At 45.2% G+C, this 24,886-nt stretch overlaps 1 protein-coding gene across 4 annotated transcripts in view; it reads right to left on the bottom strand.

Annotated features, from left to right (window-relative positions):
- The window catches only part of MIA3 (MIA SH3 domain ER export factor 3), a 1,311,327-nt gene that overhangs the window by 33,010 nt on the left and 1,253,431 nt on the right, over positions 1-24,886 (bottom strand). The window contains exon 30 of one of the 4 annotated variants that reach the window (XM_069608610.1): positions 18,875-19,013. The exons of the other annotated variants lie outside the window; for them this stretch is intronic. Coding sequence (XP_069464711.1) covers positions 18,925-19,013 — 89 coding nt within the window. The 3' untranslated portion in view covers positions 18,875-18,924. Of the gene's footprint in view, positions 1-18,874; positions 19,014-24,886 lie in introns of those variants that run through there. 4 annotated transcript variants of the gene reach the window in all.

The raw sequence follows: 24,886 nt of genomic DNA, 5'->3' as shown, positions 1-24,886 counted from the left end.
GGTAAAGGCTGAGCAGGCCGCAAGGGCTGAAAGGCTAGGCTGGATGGATCCGTCTTCTCTTGTTTGGGGGGCTTCCCGCCAGGCCTGGTTCTGGCTCCTCCGTCGAGCCTGGTTCCGGATCCTCCGTCGGTGGTAAGGGCAATCTCGTTCTTATCGCCGAACATAAGGATTGTATCGCCAACAAAATGGCCGCCGAGTTATCCTGCGGCTCCGGAAGCGACGGGTGACTAGGACCCTCGCCGGGGCTGTCGTCACCTTCATCGGGATCCCTCCCGTGGGGACAGGCCTCTTCGACACCCTCGTCGAGGCCCTCTAAGACTTCTACCAGCTCCTCCTCGGATGCTGTGTCCGTGTCCACAATGGCCACCGGCCCCCCCCTCTTTTTCCACCGGGGTCTTCACGGGGGTCTTTTCGATGGGTCTGAAAGAGGCTTCCCTCCGCGGAGGCAGGGAGACTCTGGGCCCCAAGGTCACCTCCACTGGTGTAGCCTCAACAGGCTGCGCCAGGGCCACCGCAACTTCCTCGATAGAGGCCTTGGCCGGGTTAATCAAGGCCTTTACCACCTTGTGTGGGCCTGTGGCCTTCACCTTGTGGGGAGGGTCACTCACTGCCTCGCTCCCCCTCGGCCGGATCCTTCGAGCTAGACCGGGGCCTCTCCAGAAGCTTCACCGGGTTCTCGGCCTTCCTCTTCCCTGAGCCAGAGCGTTGGCTCGGGTTGATGGCACTGGAGAGGGTGCGCCCTGCCTGGCAGCCGAGGAGCCCGACTGTTCGGCGCTCCCGGTGCCCGTGAACTCGCAGTGCTTTGCCTTCTGTTGGGCCCCCGTCGCCGGGGCACCCTCACAGGACTTAGAAGACCGCTCAGACGACTTCTTCTTCTCACCTGACGGGCTCTTTCCTTCCAGCCAGTTGGCGAGACGAAGGTGTCAGTCCCTGATGGTCCGTTCTGACATGTTCCTGCAAAACGCACAGTCCTTCTCCACGTGCGTTTTGTCCTCATGAAGTCCTCCTTGAACACATTCTGCAGCTGGCATCCAGGACAAACCCTGAACAGCTTTCCGGGCGTCGAGCTTCCTTTCTCCTGGGCCATGTTCGGGTAAGGCCGCAGAAACTTCTGGAATCCTCCAAGAAGCGTAACTCGACAAAATCTTCACCCTTGAGGGGCGTAGAAAAATCTGACACGAATCCCCATTAATCGGATGTAGAGACGGTGGAACTTGAGGCTCTATTTGACCGAAAAATGAGAAATTCTCTTTGAAAAAGCCCGAAAACGCAGCAAAAGCTCGAGAGCTAAACACGAGGACTCCCAACACTTGAGCGTGCAGTAAAAATCTGAAGATGGCTGCCAGAGGCGGGGCTTAGGGAGAGGGCAGTCATTGGCTGGGGGCAGTATGACCCAGAGACCAGTAATTGGTTACTACTGAGAAAGACAGATCAGAAATTAAACCGATACTGATTTTTTCTTTACCGAGGATTCCCGGCCTGACGACGGGGAATATTCATGAGCATTTGAATCCATGCCAGACCCCATGCTGGAGAAGTGCATTATTTTTGGAGTTTATTGACAGCGTACTTACTTGCACCCAAGTAGAGGGCGTTGCAATAATCCAATTTTGACAAGATGAGGGCTCTGGCTAGGATAAGACAACTCTCTTTACAGAGAAAGGGTTTGCAGGCCTGTATCAACTTGCAGGTATATGCTGTTGTCGAGGCCGTAACATTGACTTGTTTGCGTAAGTTAAGAGCTGAATATAGGTAGAAGCCTAGCATTTTTACCTCTTTTGCCACTTTAATATTGTTCCCGTCAATGTTAAGAGGCATATTCGTTATTAAGTTTGTTAAGGTTAGCTGGGGAACCTAGAATCAGGAGCTCCGTTTTATCATCATTCAGGCAGAGATTAGATACATTTTATTCACTAGGGCTACATCAGTATCATGGTTTCCAGTGAGAGGTATGAGGATCTGGGTGTCATCTGCATAATTAGTTTATGTGACAGCCGATGATCAAGATCGCCAAACAGAGGATTTGTGAAAATGTTATACATTGTCTGTGATACGCAAGAGCCTTGGGGTACTCCGCATGTTATTGGGATAGGGTCGGCTGCCGCAGATGGGGAGAAGACTTATGGTCCTATTGTTTAGGAATGATTGGATCCATGCTATTGCGTCCTGGGAGAAATGGGCTGCAGAGGCAAGGTGATTGCATAGCACTTTATGGGCCACCAGATCGAAGGAGGCAGACATATCCAATAGTAATAACAATGCAGTTTTCCCCTGGTCTTTAAGTTTATCAATCTGGTTCTTTGGATCAATCAACGCTGTTTCAGTGCCGTGTTGAGGCCTAAAACCAGATTGTGGAATCCCTTAGAGATGATTGGTCTCTAGGTATGCTACCTTGTCTAGTGTCTTTAGTAAGAACGGGACAGTTGTGATCGGCCTGTAATTAGTGGGGATAGTAGGGTCCAGGGATTGTTTTTTTGTTAGGAGAGGAAGGACCCAATACATCTTTAGGTTGCTAGCGACGGTGCCGGATGAGAGTTTAAGAGGATAGAAACCTTGGAGAATTTGAAACATTGAGGAGGTTTAGTGGAATGCACTTGTATTTTATTAGACATATCTATGTTAGGTAAGTTCAGTCTTTTGTCAGCTATTTTGTTTTGGAGAGTGACGATCTTGTTGCTTAAAGCATTCTGGATGTTCGTACACACATTTTTATCCTTTAAACAGGTGTCTGTAGGAGGTATGGGGGCCTCCATTTCTCTGAGGAGAAGAGTTCCTTGGTACTAGAACTAGCTTTCCCGTTTGGTAATATCTCTTTTTTATATTTATCTGAGATATTTAGCAGGTTAGTTTTATTCTCTGCAGTAGGGAGGTGTTTCCAGAGGGCTTTAAATGTTCTTTTTTCAGCCTGCAGGGCTTTTAGTTGAGGTGTGAACCATGAGCTCTGGGTTTGCCTTTGCGCATTTTAAGCGGGGAAATGATGTCTAGAGCTTTAGTCATCATGGAGTTATAGACATCTACTAGAGTGTCTGGATCAACGGTGTCTGTCAAGGAGTTAAGGGTAGGTATTACATGTGCTAAAATAGTGTCCACAGTAATATTCTGTTTGTTCCTAGTAAGGAGTGGAGGCACTGTTAGGTTAGCCTTGATTATAGGTATATTGGCTGAGAGAGTGAATCTGTCCATGCTTGGGGTATAATAGACGTGATTGCAGTTTCACAATTCAGATCAGCTACCCAATCTAAGGTTCTACCTTTATCATGAGTGGGCTGAGCAACTCTTTGAGTAAGGACATTGGATACTGCTAATGCGTGATGCTCATTAGGGTCACTGAAGCCTAGGTTAAAATCTTCTAACAGTAGTATTTGTCAGGAAACCTTGGTATTATCAGATAATATTGTTATAATGTCTTCCTCAAAAGGTGCCAATGGGCCCTGGAGGTCTATAAATTAAGTGAACAGTTAAGGTAACGAAGTTAGAGATAGGTATTTTAGCAGTGAGTAGTTCACAGGATGTGATAGTTGGTGAGAGGGCTACTCTCAGGGCTAAGTTGGACTTAGCAATGATGGCAATGCCGCCACCTCTAGAGTCGGCTCTATCTGCTCTTATGATCATGTAATTGTCTGGTACTGCAAGTAGGAGCGAGGGGCCTGCTGTTGCATGTAGCCAGGACTCCGATATTGCTAGGAAATCATGTTATTCAGCTGTGATCAGGTTGACTATGTCAGTAGCATGTACCCCCATTGATGTGGTGTTGATTAGTGCACCTTTAATAGTTTGTGTACTAGAGTTTGTGGGGGAGACACTAGGTTTGTTCCATTTCAGTCTCTTATTATTATTGTCTCTAGTATTGAGCCTATGATTACTAAGTGCAGCTCTATTTTTGTTTGTGGCATTCATTTTGGAGCTATGGTTATTCCCAGCGGGAGGAGGATTTATTTTATCTAGGGTATTGATCGATGGCTCGTAGCGTTTAAGTAATCTGGAACCGAGTCTGTTACTTCTAACTCTGGTAGCGCAGGGTTTGTTAATTGCAAATTGGATAGGGTGACGGTTAAGCCCTTGGTTAGAGGATTGTCGAGGGTCAGGGCCTCCACAACTGATGTGCTCTTTGTTAGAGGGCTTGGTATCTAGTATTAGCTTGGTTAAGAACTTGGTAAGGCTATGGTTATATGCTGGCAGTCATATTTAAGCGAGGGAAGGAAAGTTGCAGGTTTGATCCCAGGTATAGGCCGTGAGGGATTGGACATGGTTGGATACTGAGGGTTTGTATGTGTAGAGAGTGCCACTTTAGGTTGCTTGCTGGTATCTAGAAGGGAGCATGTCATTATTAGCAGTAGTAAGGTAGAGGCATACATAGTACGTGTAGTGGGAGCTGGTGTGACTGGCTATGGCGTAGTGGATCAGGGTGTCTAATAATCCTAATCAGCACAGTAGTAAATGCAGGCAAACTGTATAGGCATGGGTCGAACATAAGAGTAACATACATCTAATGCAATTGTGATATCATGGACAAGCTAGACAGCAGTTAGGCCACATACAATTGATGCAATCATGGTAACATGGGCATACTAGTCAGCATTTGGGCAACATCAAGTTGGTGCAAACATGGTGCCAACGGCATGTTAGATGGTAGCAATTTGAGCGCACAGTGCGGCCGAAGGCCAATAGGTCAACAAAGGCTAATACATTTGTGATAACATGGACATGCTAAACAATGTCAGCCAAATACATATGAGACAGGCCTCACTAGGCAAGTAGATGTAAGAGTCATACTTGGCAGAAATGCTATGAAACGCACGGTAGAGCGTTAAAAATTAGGGTCATAGCCTCATGTGGACATGGCTGTGGGCGGCCAAAAAGCACACTCCAGGATAGCAATGAGGAGCACACTGCAAATGATGCAGTGTTTAACCATAGGCTTAATCAGGGCCTTGGTAGGCAGATACACACTCAACCGTGAACCCATGATACACACGGTCCAGTATTTGATGTTGGAATAAACGGCCTCGCAAGACACATGGCAACCAAAGCAGAGTAATACATAAGGTGAAGTAATTCAACATGGGGGTCACTTTGTTAAGGATTTCAATCAGGCGACACGCACTTTAGTCTCGGCCTAGTATGTAGCGAACAACTGAGATGCTTTTCTCCTTATTTTATGCAGATTCAATTTGAGATGGTACACAACTCGTATCACACCCCCTTTTCAAAATACCCCGGGTCACAATGGACCATGAACCAGGCTAACACCACCCTACCAAAGCGTGCGTCAGCACCCAGGACAAACTCCAGACTACAGTGCCTTGTAAAAGTATGGAGTGAGGACCAGGTTGCTGTTAAGGGAGTTTTCCCAAAGTCCCACCTGGAGGTAAGACTTTAGTAACATTTCCCAGTTGTTTGTAGATCCCCCAACTCTTAGTATCAGTCAGTCTGTTTTCATTGTTCCCTTCAAACCTTTAGATAATTGTGAATAGTGGTCTATTCGTAGGTAAGGATTTGTGGTTTGTAGGATGTGAAAGTTAAAAGATTATTTTAATATTGTTGCTAGGGACGTGAGAATGAGTGAATGAATGAAAGAGTGAAGGAGATCATTTGGTTTTGGATGGATTGGTTGTAAAAGAAAGTTTGCAATAAACTAATTTAGAATTAAAAAAAAGAAAAGATCAGTCTGTACTACTCAGAGACTTTGGTAGAGTGGCAGAGCAGTCAGGCTTATCTTAAGAGGAAGATGTGAGCTGTAGGTAGAACACTGAAACTAGTTACTAATGCACATCAAAGAAACATTTACACATACATTTATATTAAAATATAGATTTACTGCATTTACACAAGAGTCACTGTTAAATACTAAGCACAATAAACCAACTATACTTTCAAAAGGCCACTTCTTCTTAGTTTGTAGTTACTGAACGCGCACAATTGTTACAGGAGATTGACAGGTCTACCGTACCATCTGTAATCAAGCACACCCAGAAAGTAATACGGAAATTGCATTTAGGCAGCATAGACATACAATATAGTGATTTTTGGGAAGGAAAACAGAAGGTTAGCGTTATCCTAGTCGAGCCTCAGTCTTTTAAAGCCCAAAATGCAACTCTAGCTACAAGGCAGTTCGGAGAGGCTTTAAAGTCTTGAAAAGCAGCAGAAGCCAAAAGTTCCTGTGAATACTTTCTAGTCTCTACGAAAGAAGATACAAGAAGATGTAATCAACGTTGGAGACCCTGTTAAAGGACTCGCTAAAGGAACACAAGCAGCGGCTTGAGTCAGAGATAAGAGGGGGTTGCCCTGGACACCTCCACGTGCACTACAACAATCTGGAGCGACTATCTGGAATAAGGCAAGCAACACATTATTCCCCCCATAGTACCTTAGTATTGAAGAAAACGTTTGTAGTGAATTCTCTGCAATGTTGCAGCTCTGGACCCCGACCTCTAGATTCCTTGGTCTGATGACGAAAAGGCAGGACAATGGACAGGATCTCTCAGCAGCAGTCTCAAGGGAGGACCTCTGGCACAACTTTCATCAACTTCTTTGGTCACTCTGTGGTTTTGGCACCTTTTCTGCAGCACCAACAAAGGACGCGATTCGCCTGGTCAATCTTCTTCGGTTCCTGCAGTCCCATACTCGGATGAGGGGGTCCGGACGAGTAGGATTGGGTCTCTGGAGTGTCCTTGAGGGCTCAGCAAACACGTGGACGGATTCGGCCTTTCCACGACAATTCACTCGAATTCAGGTCTCCTGGTATTGGGGTTCGGCAGGGCTGCAAACTCAAATCTCGGGAGATGGCTCAAATCAAAGTTCGTCTTGGGACTGGTTGTTACCACCAGTCAAACGGAAGGAATCCACCCCTTCGGAGTTCCTCTGTCAACAGAAAACAGTGACAGGACAGCAGTGGTCGCTTCACAGTGTTGTAAAGGGCCTGCAGGTGTGTCTGGTGGTCTTCTTTGGTTACTTCTGCTTCAAGTGGCAACTTGCTTTTCACTCCAGGAGCCTCACCTTTTATACAGTTCCAGCACTCACTCTTTTGCAAAATTCCTCAGCAGTTTACAGAAAGGGTTGTTTAGCTGTCTGATAAGGACAGCCAGACCCCTAGTGGGAGCTGGTTCCATTAAGGCACTCTGGCAGATAAAGGACAGGGGAGGCAGTGGGTGGAAAACTCCTCCCCCACTTCCTGCCTGCCCAGACACTCTGGAGCCTAGGCAGGGACACCCAAGGGTTTCCACCGAAGGCAAAGTCAACACGCCCCCCCTCCCCGCGAATGGTAGAGGAAAGGCTGACAAACAAGCACAATACTAATGGTGAAAAAAGAAGGGAGGCACCAAGTTGGCACTTGGGTGCCCTTATTGTGCACTACTGAGACTATGGACATAGCCTGCGGTAGAAGAATTACACACTAGTTGGTAGAACACATCCACTGCCACCAGCCATAACTAGAGATTGTCTATGTGACTAAAAAGTCACAGGATCAGAGTGAAGGGGGGATACTAGGCATCCCTTTGGCACTACACATAAGGGGGTGTGTCCCAATCTCTCAGACTATACAGTTTTGGGAGAAATACTATCTTCCTATCCTTAAGAACTGTAGTTACTCTAGGATAAAGAAAAATAATCTCAAAGGAGGGCCCCAAGGGTCCCCGGCAACACTGCCCATAAGGAACTGTGTGCTGCAATAGTAACATACAGATGCCTTTAAGTGTTATTGAGGAGAATAGACTCCATAAAATAGGTACAATACAAAGAATTGAGTTCCAAAAGACAGAGCCCATGAGAATGAATGAGTGGACAAAGGCTCCACTCATACAGGATTTCAGAAAAAGGTCCAGAAAAAAGTGCTGGGGGTCTCACTAGGAAAGCAGATGAAGCATAAAAAAATCATAAACCACCATAACAGTTGCACCCGGCCAATGTCTCCAACTGGAAATCTCCCTTGCAAAGCTGTAGATGCAGAGAACCCTCTGGTTGAGTGGGCTCTGAGGCCAGGAGGCAGTTCCCTACCTGCGGATAGGTAACATTCTGCAATGCACACGATGATCCATCGGAAAAGTGTTTGCTTGGTAACAGCGAGAACTTTCCTGGCTAAGGAGTAGGCCACAAATAGATGATCTGCCTTCCTATACTCTGCCGTCGTTGCAGCATAAAAATGAAATGTATTCACAAGGCCTTTCAGAAATTGGGCCATAGCCGGGATCGTAAAAAAAATATACCTTGATCCACAGACCTTCTGAACACAAAGCCACCAAAGTTCCTTTGACTGAGGGGACCTGAAGGCCTGAAGAGGCCAGTGACAGAAGGAACTCCACCACTGTAGTAGTGGGGCAAGAGATAGGGTCAATATCGCATTCCCTGCAACACGACTCAAATCTTCTCCTCCTGCACGTGCACAGAGATCTTGTATATAGTCTGCGTGCAGCCAGCAACACCTTGAGCACCACCTCAGAGAGGTTCCAGTCATCATTTCTCATGCTTACAAGAGCCACGCATGGAGATAGAGGGATTCTGGGTTTGGGTGGAGCCCCAGACCTTCTGACTGAGTTGGGAGATCCGGGCGATGAGGCAACCAGAGAGGTGGGAGATGGTCAGATCCACAGATTCAGAAGGCCTGAGTATCATGTCCTCCTCGCCCACTATGGGGTGATCAAGATCATGGCTGCTCGAACCCTCCTCAACCTCCTGAGAACCTAAGGAATGACGGGGATCTGAGGGAAGGCGCAGTGGAAAGGGAAGGTCCAATCCACTAGACACGCATTCCCTAGTGAGCCGTTCAGTGGGAATTCTCTCTAGCAAAACTGCTTGCACTTGCTGTTGGACTCCGTGGCAAACAGATGCACCGCTGGGATACCCCACAGAGAGGCCACCTCTTCCAGGACTTCCCACTCGTGCAAGACTGTTCTGCCCTTGCTCAGAGCATCCGCCAATCCGTTTTCTGTCCCCACCAGATGAACTGCTGAGACCGAGATCCGGTTCTCCAATAGCCAGAACCACAGCTGGATCACCTCTTTGCAGAGGGGAAGTGAGCACACGCTACCCTGCTTGTTCATATAGTGCACAGGACATGCTTCCCCTTCAGAGAAGGAGAAGACGCTTTCAGGGCAAGCCTGATAGCTTGCAAATCCAGCCAGTTGATTTGCCACCTGGCTTCCACCGCTGACCAAAGGCTGCTCACCTGCAAGCCCCCGCAGTGAGCGCCCCAACCCTTGAGAGACGCACCCGTGACAACTCAGGCCTGAAGCCACGGAGGCCAAAAGGGTTCTCCCGCCAATAATTTGTTGCTGTTGACCCACCAGGACATGTAGTCTACCACTGACCTGGACACCCAAGGAGGTCCTTGAGGGTTACGAGGAAGGAAGCCGCTGCTAAGGTGGCGTGGTTCTGGTACAGGTTCACCATCTGCGCAATGCTGATCACTCCTCGGGTGGGAAAGCCCTCCCTACCAGAGTGTCTAGGACTGCCCAGATTAATTGGAGTCTTTGGACTGGTGTCATGTGGAACTTCTGCAAGTTCAGGGAGAAGCCCAGCTTGTGGAGCAATGAGTGTTAGGCAGAATTGTATGCAGTACCCTCTGAGACCACAACACACAATTAGGACTACAGGTGTAAGAAAAAACAACCTTTGGTAGAAGTCTGCACTACACAGTTTTTGGTAGCAGGGCTGAGCAGTCAGGCTTATCTCAAGAGGGAATGTGAGCAGTAATGATGTTACACAGAGGTGTACAATCACAAGTATTCAAATAAACTCTTACTCTCAAGGTTTCTTGGTAAAACACTTATTCATTAATTTCACAGTCAGTTATAAAACATTCACTAGAAGGAGGCAACTAAATATTATACACAAATATACTTCAGTACTAAGCTACACGTTTCTGAGGCATTTAGATTACTTTGAAGTAGGAGCAAAATGGCATTCAGAACACTTTGACGTAGGATCAAAAAGGCACAGGTTATTAGAATATCACAAGAAAGTTAACAAGTATTCTTAGACAGTGCAGATACTTTGAGTTCACCAGAAGAGTCAATAAAATTCAATAGGTTAGTCCAAAGTCAATGGGCTAAAGTCTTGGATAGGATAAAAAGGTTCTGGTAAGTAAAACGGTAAAGCCTCTGTAAAAGTTCTCAGAAGTAGTTTGCGAAATGAAGAATCATATGCTGGGTCACAAGCTGATCAGGCCTGAAAGTTTCAAAGGTTTCACGCACTTTCGCAGTGAGAGGTAAGTTCTCTCGATCGGGTTTTCACAGTACCTTATAATGAAGAAAAAGATGCAGCTGAAGACTTCTGTTCCTGCAGATCTCGCTGTTCCTGAGCCTCAGTCGTGGGGACAAGAGGGTGGACATCAGGGGACTCCAGCACTGCACTTGGACTGGTCAAACAGCCGGCAAAGGCAAATCTTCGATTTCGGTAGCATTCTTCAAGCACACAAGCCTGTGTCCTCCTCCCCGGTTATTCGGTTTCCTGTACCACTTTGAGGAAAATACAACCAGCTCCGAGAATGGTATCCAGGTGGCTTACAAGTTGATTGGTCCCACCAAATCAAAGGGAGAAGTCGTCCTTGCAGGGGCTTCTCTGTCGAGGTGAACTTGGCGATTTGGACCTGCAGCAGGGCTTCATCAGACAGACCAACGGTCCAGTAGTTGCAGCAGCCGTCCTCTTCAAGCTAGTCTTCGGTTCTTTCGTTCGAGTGGTCGACTCTACATTCCAAGCCAAGAGACTCGCCTTTTATCCAGTTTCCTCCCATTCATTCCAGCCTAGCTGTCAGTCACCCAGCAGGGTGGCTGTCCTTGCCGGTCAGTCAACAAGCCAATCAGGCCAGAGTGCATTTGGGTCTCCTAGGAGACTAAGCACAGGGAGTTCCGGGCACCTCCCTCACTTTCTGGCCATTCCAGACCCTCAGGCGCCAGAGGCGGTCTTCAGTCCTGAAGCCCGCCAAAGGCGTAGGAACAAAGGGACCAAACCGGGTTTGGCGCGCAGAGACAAACTCCAGAAGGACCTTTCCAAAAAGAAACAGCGGAAAAAGAAGACTGGGACCTGTTTTTAGAGGAGGATCAATGCCATCTTGAAAAACATGGCTCCCGGGATTTTTCGTTACCGGGGTTCACAGTCGGGAAAAATCATGGTAGTTCGTTGTAAAACCACTGCCACCAGCCATTTCGATAGGAAAGGGTAGCATTTGACTGTTAAAACCTCTGTACTCTATTGTAAGATAGGGTGTGCTTGGTCTAGGAAATTTAAAAAGACTAGTAAAGTCCACTTAACTTTACTTTCTCTGGGAAACAGTACTTTATCCCAGAGAAGGTATTTAAACCTTGGGACAGCCTGAAAGGCTTCCCAGTGTCACTGCACTGAAGGTTCTGTGTAACACAAATGAAAAGCACAAGAGTAAAACACACTTCAAAATACACGAGAGAGTGGGAAAAAAGGCTCTCACTCTCCAGGTAAAAAAATCAAGTCCTCAAAATCCAGCAAAGTTGCTGGGGGTCTCTAAGGTGAAGGGAATTCGCACTTTTATGAGCATTTTCCCTAACAATGAGCAGATGTCCTCTAGGTGGGACAAAACCTGCTCAGCCGACTTCCCTCTGATCAGCCAGTCCAAGTACGGGAAAATGTGGACATCAGATCTCCTGAGATGAGCCGCGACTACTGCCATGAGCTTTGGTGAAGACCCTTGGAGCAGAGGTCAACCCAAAAGGGAGCACCTTCAACCGATAGTCTTGTCCCCTATCAGGAACCTCAGGAACTTCCTGTGCTTTTGATGCATCGGTACATGGAAATAAGCACCCTGAAGATCTTTTGATACCAGCCAGTCCTGCAACTCGAGAGCGTGGAGAATTTCACTCAATGTCCCCATCTTGAATTTGTCTTTCCTCAGGAACTTGTTTCAGGCCCGGAGGTCCAGAATGGGACAGAGGCCTCCTCCCTTCTTGTGTATCCCTCTCTGTTCGGGCAGTACCTGTTCCACGGCACCCTTCAACAGGGCTTGTAGTTCTTCCTGGAGCTCCTGTTGCGGGGATCTTTACGCAGGTTTTCTTAAGAAGGGCAGACAATAACCCAAACCGTACGAGCTCCAGGGCCCAGGCATCAGAGGTAATCTCCCGCCATTGGGGCCAATGCTTGGACAGCCGTCCTCCAACCGATGAGTTGTGGGAGGGGAAAATGAAAGCTGGCAGGGGGAATAGAGCAGGGCCGATGCCACAAGGAGGCGACTGGGTCAGCAAAAGCCAGATTCAGTGGCATATGTTTCTTCATGGACCTTCATCCAATAGCTGGAGTCTGGGCTGAGAATGTTTTTGTGCTGCAAACAGAGTATTTCTTTGGAGGTAGACCCTGGTGAACGCAAGTGAATGCTACCTCTACAAAATCTTCACTCCCTTCATTGAGTGTGTTCTTGAGTTATGTGGCTCGGTGCAAGTAAGAAGCACTCCTGCTTGTCAACAAATAGGAACACACTTCTGAATGGTGAACGTTTGTATATCGGGATTGTGAAGCTCACAAGTGATGGAAAAGGTGGCTTACCAGATTCCGTATGACTGACTTTCGCTCCAACTTTGTAGCAACTCTGTAGTGATTTAGTGTGGGCGTTTTGTGACTGCGGGGTATTTAATTCCCTTTGAGCTAAGTGCCATTGACAAAAACGAATCAGACCGGTGTGCAGCTGGGCGACCTGGTGACTGTGGGGTTCTATACTCTTTGAACCAGGTAGTGCTTCAGATTTATAGACCTTATAAAGGCGAAGAGGGAAATACCCCTGGCAACCAAGGGTCCCAACAATTCATATGGAAAGTAGTGAGCTCTGCACCCCAATTGCATGTAAAAATATAACAGATTATTACGCTAATTCTACGCGCTCCATTGGCACTAGTACTGAAGTTAAACTGAAGGCTCCAACCTGAAGGTCTGCAACCTTTGTTTATCCTGACATAAATGTCTTGAACGATATAAGCATTATTGATTATGCAGATTCAGTTCTACTAGAGAAGTGTGCCGGGTAGCCACAGAGTATAATTCAGCAAACAAACGATGCTTCACAAATGGGTTCCCCGACAGACCTGATTAACCTAAATGAACAGGTTTTCCCGAGCAATATACCTTCTGTGTTTGTTAAGAAGATGAAGAGCAAGATGAAGGCAGAATACATCATACTCTGAAGGAAGTAGATGAACAAATCCGCTTGAAATTGCCAACAATATCAGCACTAAATATGGTACTTAGTTTGTTCGTGGACCTATATGATAATATATGGAATGAAGTGAAAGCACATACAATGATTCTAAGTGATATATAAATAAAACTAAAAGACTGGGATATGACTTGTAAGCATTTACTTGGGCGAGAAATTCTAATATCTTTGGGTCCAAGGATTGAGAATTTGGTATCTATGCATGTTGTGAATAGTGCAGTGGGCCATCCAAGCAGGACATCAGAAGTGGTGGATTTAACTTCAACAGTAGGAGCACAGATGGTGAATAGGTTGGAAGAGGTAGAAGAGGTGCTTGAGACAGCAGATTTAACATCTACAAATATTGGAAGTACAGAGATGGTCCAATCTCGATTACTGACAAACTTGGGGAAAAGGCCAAAAAAACGTAAAAATCAAAACCAAAAACGATTTAAGAAATCTTACAATTGGAGAATTTATGAATCGAGTACAACAAACTCATAAAAAAGCTATACATTTGATGGCGTCGGTATCTGAAGAAAATGTAATATGTTGGATGAGAATATTGTAAATTTGAATGCTCACAGTTATACTTGTACCTGATGTGGGGGTGAAAGGGGGGGGGCAAGGGTAGATTATGCCCCAAGTTTTTATCAAGTCAGGGGGGCACAAGTTAATGATACTTTGGTAAATAACAGATGAGAGAGCAAAAGATGTCAAAATAACACGCTCTCTGGGTATGAAGCCTGGGTCATGTTCTCCTTTCTCTGCGACGCAGACTGATTTAATATCTATATCCTTATGTGACTCTGCTCCCCTAACTTCATAAATGCTCAGAACAATTGTCCTCTTCCTGGTAAGTTTTGTATCCTACCCCCAATGACCCGATCCAAATCTGGAATTCAAACAATATCCAATCTCTTTTTTAAAATTCAATGCAAGTGCAGAATAATTGTGCTCTTCTGTGCAAATGTATTCTTTCAACAAAGAGTCAGTATGATTCAGGGTGTGGAATATTTTGACCCACTCAGCTGTGCTATGCTACATCACTTGGCTGCATTGGGGCAAGAAACAGCAAAATGGCTGCGCTGACTCCTGTGCGCACCAAGATCTCTAAACTGCGTTTTTGCAACAACCAGAAAGGGGTTGCACCACCCTGCCACCCACATTTCAGGTGGGGCGCAACAGAGTACACCCATAGGAATGCGCCAGTGTGCTCTGCAACATTTAACATGGAGTGAACTGAAAGAGGCACCCTTACTTTGCTGAAAACCCAAAATGCCTCTTTAAAATGACACTTTTTCAACCTTAAAAGTGCTGCTTGGTGCTAAATTCATCAATGTCTCATGAACCTCTGTGGTTAAAAAGGGCCTGCAATGTCCAGGATCATTCATTAGGCCTCCGAGGAACCAGGCCTCATTTGAATGACAGCTCCTGTCAAAAGTATCTTTGAAAAATCAACCAGGGGCTTTGTGTCATTTTACACGGGAAACACATCTAAAACTTTGCAAGTGTATCAAGAATCAGCTGTTCAGAGAAAGACTCTAAATAGATGCCTGTTAAATATATCCATGCTGCAAAACAACTCCAGGACTCCAGAAAAGAACTATAGGTGCAGAAAGTGTGTATTTGCTGGAGATTAAAACCGCATTTAAAGAAATAGTAAAATGTGCTTTTTCTGACTGAAGAGAGAAAATCACCTATTTAAAAGTAAATTGTTGTGTGAAGGCCTGCTTATTTAGAAATGTAAAAGGATTTGTTGCTGGTAAAAGTACATCTATAAACTATTCTGATTCCATAGGTTTAAGTCAAGATGTTAAAACCTATAGGCTGAGTTGGCAAACTATATAAAAAAACTTGCTCTGCCAGTTGCTAGTCCTGAGAAAGGGTGACACCTCAAACTTCTGGAACAGGAAAGCGCTAATTGCTAGCTTGGAGGACTTTGAATGCACCAGGACAAAGGGACTTCCCAAGCTCATCAGACATTCGTCTTTGCTCCAGGCTGGGACAAGAGCAGGCTGAGACTCTCACCTGTCAAGTGTGAGGGGCAATAAAACCTTCAATCAAGAGAGGGGCCCCTCATCCTGCTTCAAAGGAATTGACAGCTGCGTGCAGTAGGGGAAAAAAAAACTGATCAAGTGACATTTGGTTTTAAAGGTTATTTTGTAACGGAACTTTAAAGAAATGTTACTTTGCAGCAAGAATTAGGAAAAATATGAAAAGTTTGTAGTTATAAATCTAATTTTATACTCTTTCTTTGAAAACTTGGTAGAACTCATTACTGCATAAGGAACAGTTGTAGAAATTGACAGTACGTGAAAGTATTGATGTTTTTCGAACGTAACATGTTGTACACACATCCCAGGGGTAAATATGCATCTGTGTACAAAATTGGGCAATTTTAGGCTAAAATCTTTCATGGTTAAAATTGCCAAAATGTAGCAGAAAGGCAAAACCAGATCCCACAGACTTGGGGTTTGGATTGAAATAGGTTCGCACAAAATATGTAACCTGTGTATCTGATTTTCTCAGAGGTTATAAATGCATAAATATGTATTTGTGGCAAAATTAGATTTTGGTTCCGGTAGCTAGGGGAGGTTTCTAGACATTGTAAAAGTCATCCCATAAACATGACATCCTATCTCTGTGATCCAATCAGCTGTGGGCAAGGCAGAAACTATGCTCTGGCCCAATCCTAGCATTATGGGTGTGGGTAGTAAGCCTGCCCCTACCATATACTGTAGTGATGTCCTCTGGCATGATAAATAAGGGCACCTGACAGCACACAGAACACACACTGATCCCTGACTTTCTTCCTGAATTCCTGCGTGGCGTCCTGTTCCCGGTTTCTTCATCCTGCTTGATCCAGATTCCAGATTTTCATTGCAAAGCTAAGGCCTATGCATTGCTGAACCCCTTTTCAGCTAAGCCTCAAATTCTAAAATCCCAAAAACCCAAGGGAAGCATCTTGAGCCAGCCTGGCTTGCTGCTACCAAATGTTCCAAACTCGCCATCCCTCTGATCTGTAATATCCAGTAACCAGAAGCGCCAGTCCAGTGCAGTCCGGTGACCAGAACGGCCCACCTGATCCTATCCTGCCAGATTTGCCCAGCTGTCCTTGGTTAGACCCGATCCGTGTGATGACCAGAACCCTTGACGGTCCAAAATCCTAAATTAAAGTGGACTGTAAGTATTAATAGGAATCGTAGAAAACCATAGCATACCTTGCTTTGCCTTGTCCTATCCCAATCTCTAAACCATCCTATCCTTACCTTAATGACTTGTAGCCTTGTCAGAATCCTTATTGCAATCCTGTCTTGATTTATCTTGCTAAGGACTATTTCTTTAGTCATTTTATCTTGTGTAAATCCTAAACTATCAATCCCATTTCGAGTGTTTGGTCTGGTTCCGCCAGGGCGGGCGCTGGGGATCTGGGATTGAAGTCATGAATCAACTCTAGAGCTTACTGTGTCCCTCTTTGGTATTCTAGCCTGCATGCTCTAGTCTAGAATACAATTATAGTAAATATTGTCTTGTCTAAAACGGAGTTTCTTTTCTGTTTTCACTACCCGATTTTTCTAAAAACGCCTCTCATTCTACATTGCATATTTCCCTCAGTTTAATAGTTGGAGACCTCATTTCAACTCTAGATTATACCCAAGACTTTTAGCTACACCCGAACCCAAAAACCGCACTCAAAATCATCAATTTCACCAGTTTTTCTTAAAAACCGTTTGGTTAATTTTAGGCGGGAATCAACATTTTTGCAAAGTTTTACATGTGTGATTTTTATTCTAAATTATTTTCAATCTTCCATTCAAATTCAAATTGTTTACTTTTGCTCAAACTATTGCTTATGACTGCTAGTATCTTTCAAATGTTGCTCCCATAGAAATGTGTACTGATTTAGGGATCTTTGCACATTTTCAGTGTTTTATTCAGCCGTTTCCGAAATGTCATTTTAAACAGTAGGGTTTCAAATCCGTTTTTCTCTCTTGTTTGGGGAGGGAAGGTTGGATGCGAATTCTGATTTCTATTCCTTATTCCCGATTACCTGCTGCTTCCTTATATCTATTTAGAATTGCTTATTTGTGGGTTGAGGAATATTGCAGAGGGAAATCCTAAATTACGTGCTATCTCTCTAAACAAGCCAAAAGTGTTCTTTTCTCTGGTGTTTCATATTTGGTGTTGCTAAAGAGTGAATTTAAGTGCCTTACATATGTTTGTATCTGTTATTGTCACCACAATGGTGATTGCTGCCCCATATATTAAAAAGCATGTTTGATTTGAATTTTAAATAAATAAATACATATTACCTTTACCAACTAGCCTGATTCCTGGTCCATCGTGACCCAGGGTATTTGAAAAGGGGTGTGATATGAGTGGTGTAGCACTCAAAATATTGAACCTATATATATATATATATAATAAAATAAGCATTTTGGTTGTGCACTGAATACTAGGCTGAGACCAGGGTGTGTCACCTGATTGAAATACTTAACAAGGGACAAAAACTTCAGCTGAGGCTCCTTCTACCTCTAAAACAGTAAAATGTAATGTTCCTTGTTTCCCAGATTCTCTGACATCACGTTTCTGCGCACCTTCAAGGGGGAATAACAATGATGCACACTTCTCGGGGGACTTAATAACCCAAGAGAATTTGTGTACTAACCAACAGAAGGACACCCCCCCCTACATGTGACACAATGTAATCTTTTCTAGGTGTTAGAAGGAAAGAAATGGCTGGAATGCAGGATGAGAGGTGTAGACCAACGGACGTAGATTCTGCACAGCCTGAGGAAGGAACGATGACAGGTCACCTTATGGGCAACACACAGTCCCTCGACTTTCTGAATAAGTTAAATGTCCCTGAGGTTTTGAAAATGAATCAGCGAGGGGTATGTTTGAAACAAGATGGAAATGGGCGTAATTTTAGTCAACCGCCCATTGAAGAGCGTAAGTTCTCTAAGAGAAACTGGAATTAGGTTGTGATGGAGAATCACATAGAGTTGGGGAACCGTTTGTATAAAGGGGAGTGTTATATAGGTTGGCCAGATGTTGGAGCAAAGGAGGGAATGTAATGATGTTAATTTGGTAGACCAGGGTAGCTGGAAGTCTACAGGAAGTAAAGCACTCGCTATCAGGAACCACTACTCAAATGAAGATGGTGCGAGAGGTGGAAAGTTATTCATTACTAGTGAATAGGGTTTGCAAGTCCCGATTTGCCTAAACAGGAGTAATTTTCTGTCAATTTTCTTTGAGATATATGCTTTGTCAGCTCTGTCCTCAGTGCACATTGACAGAATAGAGTACCAGTACACACAGAGATTTGATCAGTGTATTCTCCAGTTCAACTCTAGACTGGTGAGTGACCTGCTCTATTCAGAGCGGGCAAACAAACAAGTTGGAATTCTCTTTTAACTATTGTGCGGGTGCAGTGGAGTCATCAATTAGTCAAGAATGGGCAGAAAAATTGGTTATTGCGATGAACTCTGATGGAACCTGGAGTTGTTTCTTAGAAGGCCCGCAAGGAAAACAATTTGGTGAATAAGATCAACTGGCAGGAAGTCAAATCTTCTCTGTGGAAAAGGAATGAGTCCTGAGGAAAGCATTACACATGATATGACAAGTCATTTATAACGCGCATGTGTTTCTAAGCGCGACAAGACAAGGGGAATGGGGTAACAAGAGGACGACAAAACAAATATCTTACCAGGCCTTGTGTCAATCAGATTGCACAAGTGCAGGTAACTCAATAAGTGCTGCCGGAGGGTGGCTCATAAGTGCAGAGAGACACAAGGGACTGTAGGGTTGCAGATACAGAGTTTCGAAATAGGGATTGCCTTACTGCCACAGGTTCTACAGGCTAAATATAATGGAACAAAAATGAACCTGGGCGAAATGAGATCAGAACATCTGTACACATTTAAACAATACAAAGTCTTGTCAAAAAAATATATTTTTATTTATAAGCAATTTACACAAATATTTATTGTTCTCAACATCCACATTTAAACACCACCATTCATTCCATCATTCATTCACAATCTCACTATACATGTCATGTAGAGAGGAAAGACCCAAGTTGGACCTGTGAGGGTCCGTCAGTGGGAAAGGTGGTCAATTAGGCCAGGGCCTGACCAGTGATACCCAGGTTTTTCGCAGAGGCGATTGAGCAGGATGGCGTGGTTGACTGTTGAAAGCAGAGGATAGATCGAGGTGAATGAGGACATAAGGAAGGTTAGAGTCAGGATTAGAGAGAATAAATTCACAAGTGTTCAGGTGAGCAGTTTCTGTGCTTGTGGCTGCTCTGAAGCCAGACTGGTAGTCGTGGAGACAACCAACAGATTAAGTTTGCAGATTAAGCTGGGAGATGGCCAACTTTTCCAGGTGTTTGCCCAGGAAAGGAGTGATGGAGATTGGGCAATAGTTTATCAGAGATGAAGGATTGGCAGAGGGCTTCTTTAGAAGGGGTGTACAAGGGAGCGCTTAAGGAGGAAAGGGAAGATTCCAGTGGCAAGAGTGATTGCAGAAATCAGCCAAGGCTGGAGCAAGAGTGTCGATATGATCCTTGATGGCTCTGGATGAGCAGGAGAGAACCTGTTTTTGACTTGTCTAGAAATATCATCAGGGGAGAACAGTGGAAATGAGGAGAAAGGAGGAGGAGAAACAGCCGAAGAGGGCACAGGGGTGGTAAAGGAGGAGGTAGAGGAGGAGTGTGTGAACAGGATGCCCTGAGTTTTAGTGGTGAAATGAGAAGCCAGGGCCGTGCAGGGGGCCTGGAAGGGAACAAGAGAGGTAGAGTTGGCAACATGATTGGCCAACTCCTTGCAGATGTTGAAAAGATTGCCCGAGTTGTTAGATGCCGCAGACTTGGATGTAGGCTCTCTTCTTAGAGAGGACAGAGTCCGTACTGCCTTTGGAGCAGGCGGCAGGCCAGTTTGTTAGAGGTTGCACTTGTTGCCCTCCACCTCCTCTCAGCCACCCTACATTTGTGTTTAAGAGTGGCGAGGTTGGAATCGTACCAAGAGTTGCACTTGGCTGGGGGCTTCAAACGGATCCTCATGACGGGGCAAGGACGTCAAGAGTGTTTGAGATAGAGAGATGAAGTTTAGAGAGTGCTGTGTCAGAGTGTGAGTCAGCCAAAGGTGTACGAGGAGGAGCGAAAGCCTCAACTGACACACACTTCATGGGCCGCATGACCGAGAAGGTGGATGGCAGTGCTGGGGTCAGCTTGACCTGCGGGGTAGAGAGAGAAAGGTGGTAGGAAAGAAGAAAGTGGTCGCTCCAAGAGAGCAGAGTACTGAGAGTGTTACAGAGGGGGAGGTCTGGCGAGATCAGAATATCCAGGGTGTGCCCTGCAGAGTGAGTCGGGCCAGAGGGGGGGGGGGGGGGGGAGAGAAGAGAAAGAAAAAGAGAAAAAAGAAAATCAGGGCTACACTTGCGCCGGGAAGGTTGGTTCTGGGTTCGGAGAGGATCTTGAAGTCATAAGGAATGAGAGTGTCAAAACTCGTGACAAAGATGGCTGTGAACCAAGTCTCAGTGAGACCGAGTACATCTAAATCAAGCTCTTTTCAGGATACCACAGATGTCAGAGGAGTGCTTGACAGCGCAGCGAGAGTTAAGAGGAGCAATGTGGAACAGGTTGCCACCTTTGCAGGACTTCCGTGGAGGGCTACAGGCCAGGAGGTACACCCTGTGGAAGGGTAGGAGGTGCCTGAGAATGGGCAGAGGAAGAAGGAAGAGATGGCCGGGTAGTCAGAGAGGAAGAAGAGTGCCAGAGAAGTGGTAGACGGAGGAGGCAACAGGGTGGGCAACATAGCAGCAGAGGGTGCCGGAGAGGTGGCAGAGGAGCTAGAGAGGAGTAAGTAGGGATAGCAGGAGAAGAAAGGAAGGGGATAAGGCGTGGGGAGAGTATCAAAAAGGAGGAAATTGGCCAGAGGGTCTTAGACCAAGACAGTGGCATTTAAGTAGACATTAATATGATGAAATATGATGGTCTAAGAGGAGTGGAAGGGGGCCAGGAGGGCCTCCCACTGGGTACCACCATTAATGGGATATGAGGAAAAAGGTGAGAGAATAGAGGCCATATGGGGGGTCCATTGGCCTGGAGAGGGAACCACAAAGAGGATGTCGGTAAGAGTCTGTCAGGAGAAAGCACTGGCGTAGGTATCAGCGATAGTGAGGCCTGGGATGGAGACCAGGATGTCCCTTTTGAGCTTCATCCTGCCAGACCTAGTGAGAGGGATAGGATAGTAGATGGAATAGCATTTAGAGAAGATAGGGGAGACAGAGCACCATAGAGGGTACAGGGTGAAAGAGAGGGGTGCCCAAGCAGTGGGGGTGGTGTTGAAGGGGTGGGTAACACTGGGGCAGACAGGAGGGAGGCACAAGGGGGACACACACGAGAGGGGAGCACAACAAAGAATAAGTAACACCAGGACCTACAATATCAGGTGCAATACAGAACCCATCAACAAAGCACAATACACAACCAAGGAAACCTAGAAGTAAAGAATGCAGGCAATGCAATGGAATGCCAACTCCGCAGAGACCAACACAATGTGAATACAGTAGAGAAAAGACAATGGCAGTGTCAAAGTACAGTACAGAAACCCAACCAACAAGGCACAATACACAACTAAGGAACCTAGAAGTAGAGGAATGCAGGCAATGCAGAGGAACAGTAGAGAAACAAAACAATGAAATGACCAGGAAAACACTGTACAAGGGGGTGACAATACAATAGGACAGAGAACGAAGGGGCGAAGATGCAAGAGGAAGGTAGGGAAAAGCAGGACACTATTAGTCAGATTACCTTGGGTTTGATTTCATGGAATAAATCGGGGGAGCTTGCATCTGGTTTCCAATGTGGAGGTTTTCAATTTGAGGGAATCCAGCTGTTTGTTTCTCCAAGAAACTTGGCTTAATGAACCATTGGCACTAGATGGATTTCAAGATTACTGTTAGGGAGAATTCTAAAAAATGAGCTAATTCCCTCTACCTTAGAGCCCTCCAGCTCTTTTGCTACACTTTGGGACTTTTAACTTTTCATTTCAATATGTTTTCTGTGTTTATTTCTTTGGATAGGGAGTTTAACCAACTCCATAGGCATCATCTTGTTTATTTGTGTTACACAGCACCTTCAGTGCAGTGACACAGGGAAGCCTTTCAGGCTTTCCCAAGGTTTAGATACCTTCTCTGGGATCAACTACTGTTTCCCAGAGCAGTGGAGTGAAATGGACTTCACTTAGTCTTTTAAATTCCTAGACCCAGCATACACTATCTTACAATAGAGTGCTGGAGGGGTTACTTAGTATCCCCTATGTCTAGAAACTCATGTAGCAGAAAAATTCTACCCTTTCCTCTCTAAATGGCTGGTGGCAGTGGTTTTACAACAAACTACCGCGATTTTTCCTCGACAGCGAACACCGGTAATGAAAAATCGCAGGAACCATGTTTTTCAAGATGGCGTCTGAGCCCCCTTTTTTAAAAAAGGTCCCGGTCTTCTTTTTTTGCCGTTTCTTTTTGGAAAGGTCGTTCTAGAGTTTGTCTCTGCGTGCCAAACCAGGTTTGGTCCCTTTGTTTCTTCGCCTCTGGCGCCTGAGTGTCTGCAGTGGGCAGGAAGTGAGGGAGGTGCCCGAAACTCCCTGTGCTTAGTCTCTCATAGGAGACCCAAATGCACTCTGGCGTGATTGGCTGGCTTACTGTCTGGCAAGGACAGCCACCCTGCTGGTTGAGTGACAGCTAGGCTGCAATGAATGGGAGAGAACTGAATAAAAGGCAAGTCTCTTGGCTTGGAAGGCAGAGTCGACCACTGGAACAAAAGAACCGAAGACGAGCTTGAAGAGGACGGCTGCTGTAACTCCTGGACCGTTGGTTTGCCCGGTGAAGCCCTGCTGCAGGTCTGAATCGCCAAGTTCACCTCAACAGAGAAGCCCCTGCAAGGTCGACTTCTCCCTTTGAGTTGGTGGGATCAATCAACATGACACTAAGCCATCTGGATACCATTCTCGGAGCCGGTTGTATTTTCCTCAGAGTGCTGCAGGAAACCGAATAACCAGGGAGAGGGACACCAGTTTTTGTGCTTGTCTACAGCTACCGGAATTGATGATTTGCCAGTTGCCAGCTTTTTGACCATTCCCAATGCAGTGCAGGAGTCCCCCAAAGTCCTCCCTCTTGTCCCCACGACTGAGGCTCAGAAACAGCGAGATCTGCAGGAACTGCAAAAGTGCGTGAAACTTTTGCAACTTGCAGGCTTAATCAGCGTGTGACCCAACATAGGATTCTTCTTTTCGCAAACTACTTCTGAGAACTTTTCCAGAGACTTTACCATTTTACTTACCAGAACCGTTTTATCTTATCCAAGACTTTAGCCCATTCACTTTGGCCTAACCTATTGAATTTTATTGATTCTTCTGGTGAACACAAAGTATCTGCACTGTTTAAGAATAATTGTGATCTTTCGTTGTGATGTTCTGATAACCTATGCCTTTTTGCTCCTACTTCAAAGTCCTCTGAATGCAATTTTGCTCCTCCTTCAAAGTAGTCTAAATGCCTCAGAAAATTATAGTTTAGTACTGAAGTATATTTGGGTATAATATTTAATTGCCTCCTTCTAGTGAATGTGAAATAAATTATTAAGTGTTTTACCAAGAAACCTTGAGTGTAAGTTTATTTGAATACTTGCGATTGTAGTCTCTGTGTAACATCATTACAGCTCACATTCCCCTCTTGAGATAAGCCTGGCTGCTCAGCAACACTACCAAAACTGTGTAGTACAGACTTATACCAAAGGTTGGTTTGCTTACACCTGTAGTCCTAGTTGTGTGTAGTGGTCCCCAAGGGTAATGCATACAAACTTTGCCTAACAGTTACGATCAGTCGGCTAGACCAAATAAGAAGGGGAGGCAATTGGGTGGCTTGGTCACGGCGGTCGGATCAGGACAAGGGATAAGCACAAAGGAAATTCCTAATCTACCGTTTGGTGCATTGGCGCTGGCACTGTCTCGAGAGGATGTTTGCTTTAATCTGTTACTTTTGAATATATATTGGCATAAAGAGATTGCCCCTTAGAGGGGTTTTTGGAACATGTCTTGGTGGCAATCCACTGTTGAGAGTAGTTATTTTTTTCTGGTAGGTGATTTAAATGGCAGTTGTCTTTTCCCAGAGTTCGAGGCAGATTATTAGGATGTATCCCCCGATCTGGTCCCCCCCTGATTTTAAATCACAGATAGGAAGAAAGTGGTACCTCGCTATGGCCTCTATGGGGTTGATTGCGCTTAATAGCGAGTGGAGGCAAACTACAATGCCTCAGCAGACCTGGGATCGAGGTAGTAGCAAATCAGTCCTTGATTATATCTTCTTGGAGCCATCCTTATTGAATCGATGTACAAAATTTGAGATCCTGGAACATTCCTGGAGTGATCACACTTACTGAGGGTTGAGTTTGATGAAAATCTTTGTATATATCCATATAATATTGGAATGCTTAATTCAGGTTTAGAGTGGATTATGAAGCACACTAGTCTGGAGTGGAAAAGTAATGCTTTTAATGTGAGGAATTTTAATAGTTTTATGGAGAGTTTGATTAATGAAATGCTAAATAATGTGTATTTTTGATTTTTTTTTATTGATTTATAACAACCAAACAATACACACCAAACAAGCAGTACATATTTTAACAGTTTCATTATGCTTCGTAACTTCTAGTCACTGATTCCCTCATCCCACCCCCTT

This window comes from Ambystoma mexicanum, chromosome 4q (genome assembly GCF_040938575.1).
Source record: "Ambystoma mexicanum isolate Mex_15411 chromosome 4q, UKY_AmexF1_1, whole genome shotgun sequence".
Classification (NCBI taxonomy): domain Eukaryota; kingdom Metazoa; phylum Chordata; class Amphibia; order Caudata; family Ambystomatidae; genus Ambystoma; species Ambystoma mexicanum.
This window is presented reverse-complemented; position numbering and strand designations above follow the sequence as displayed.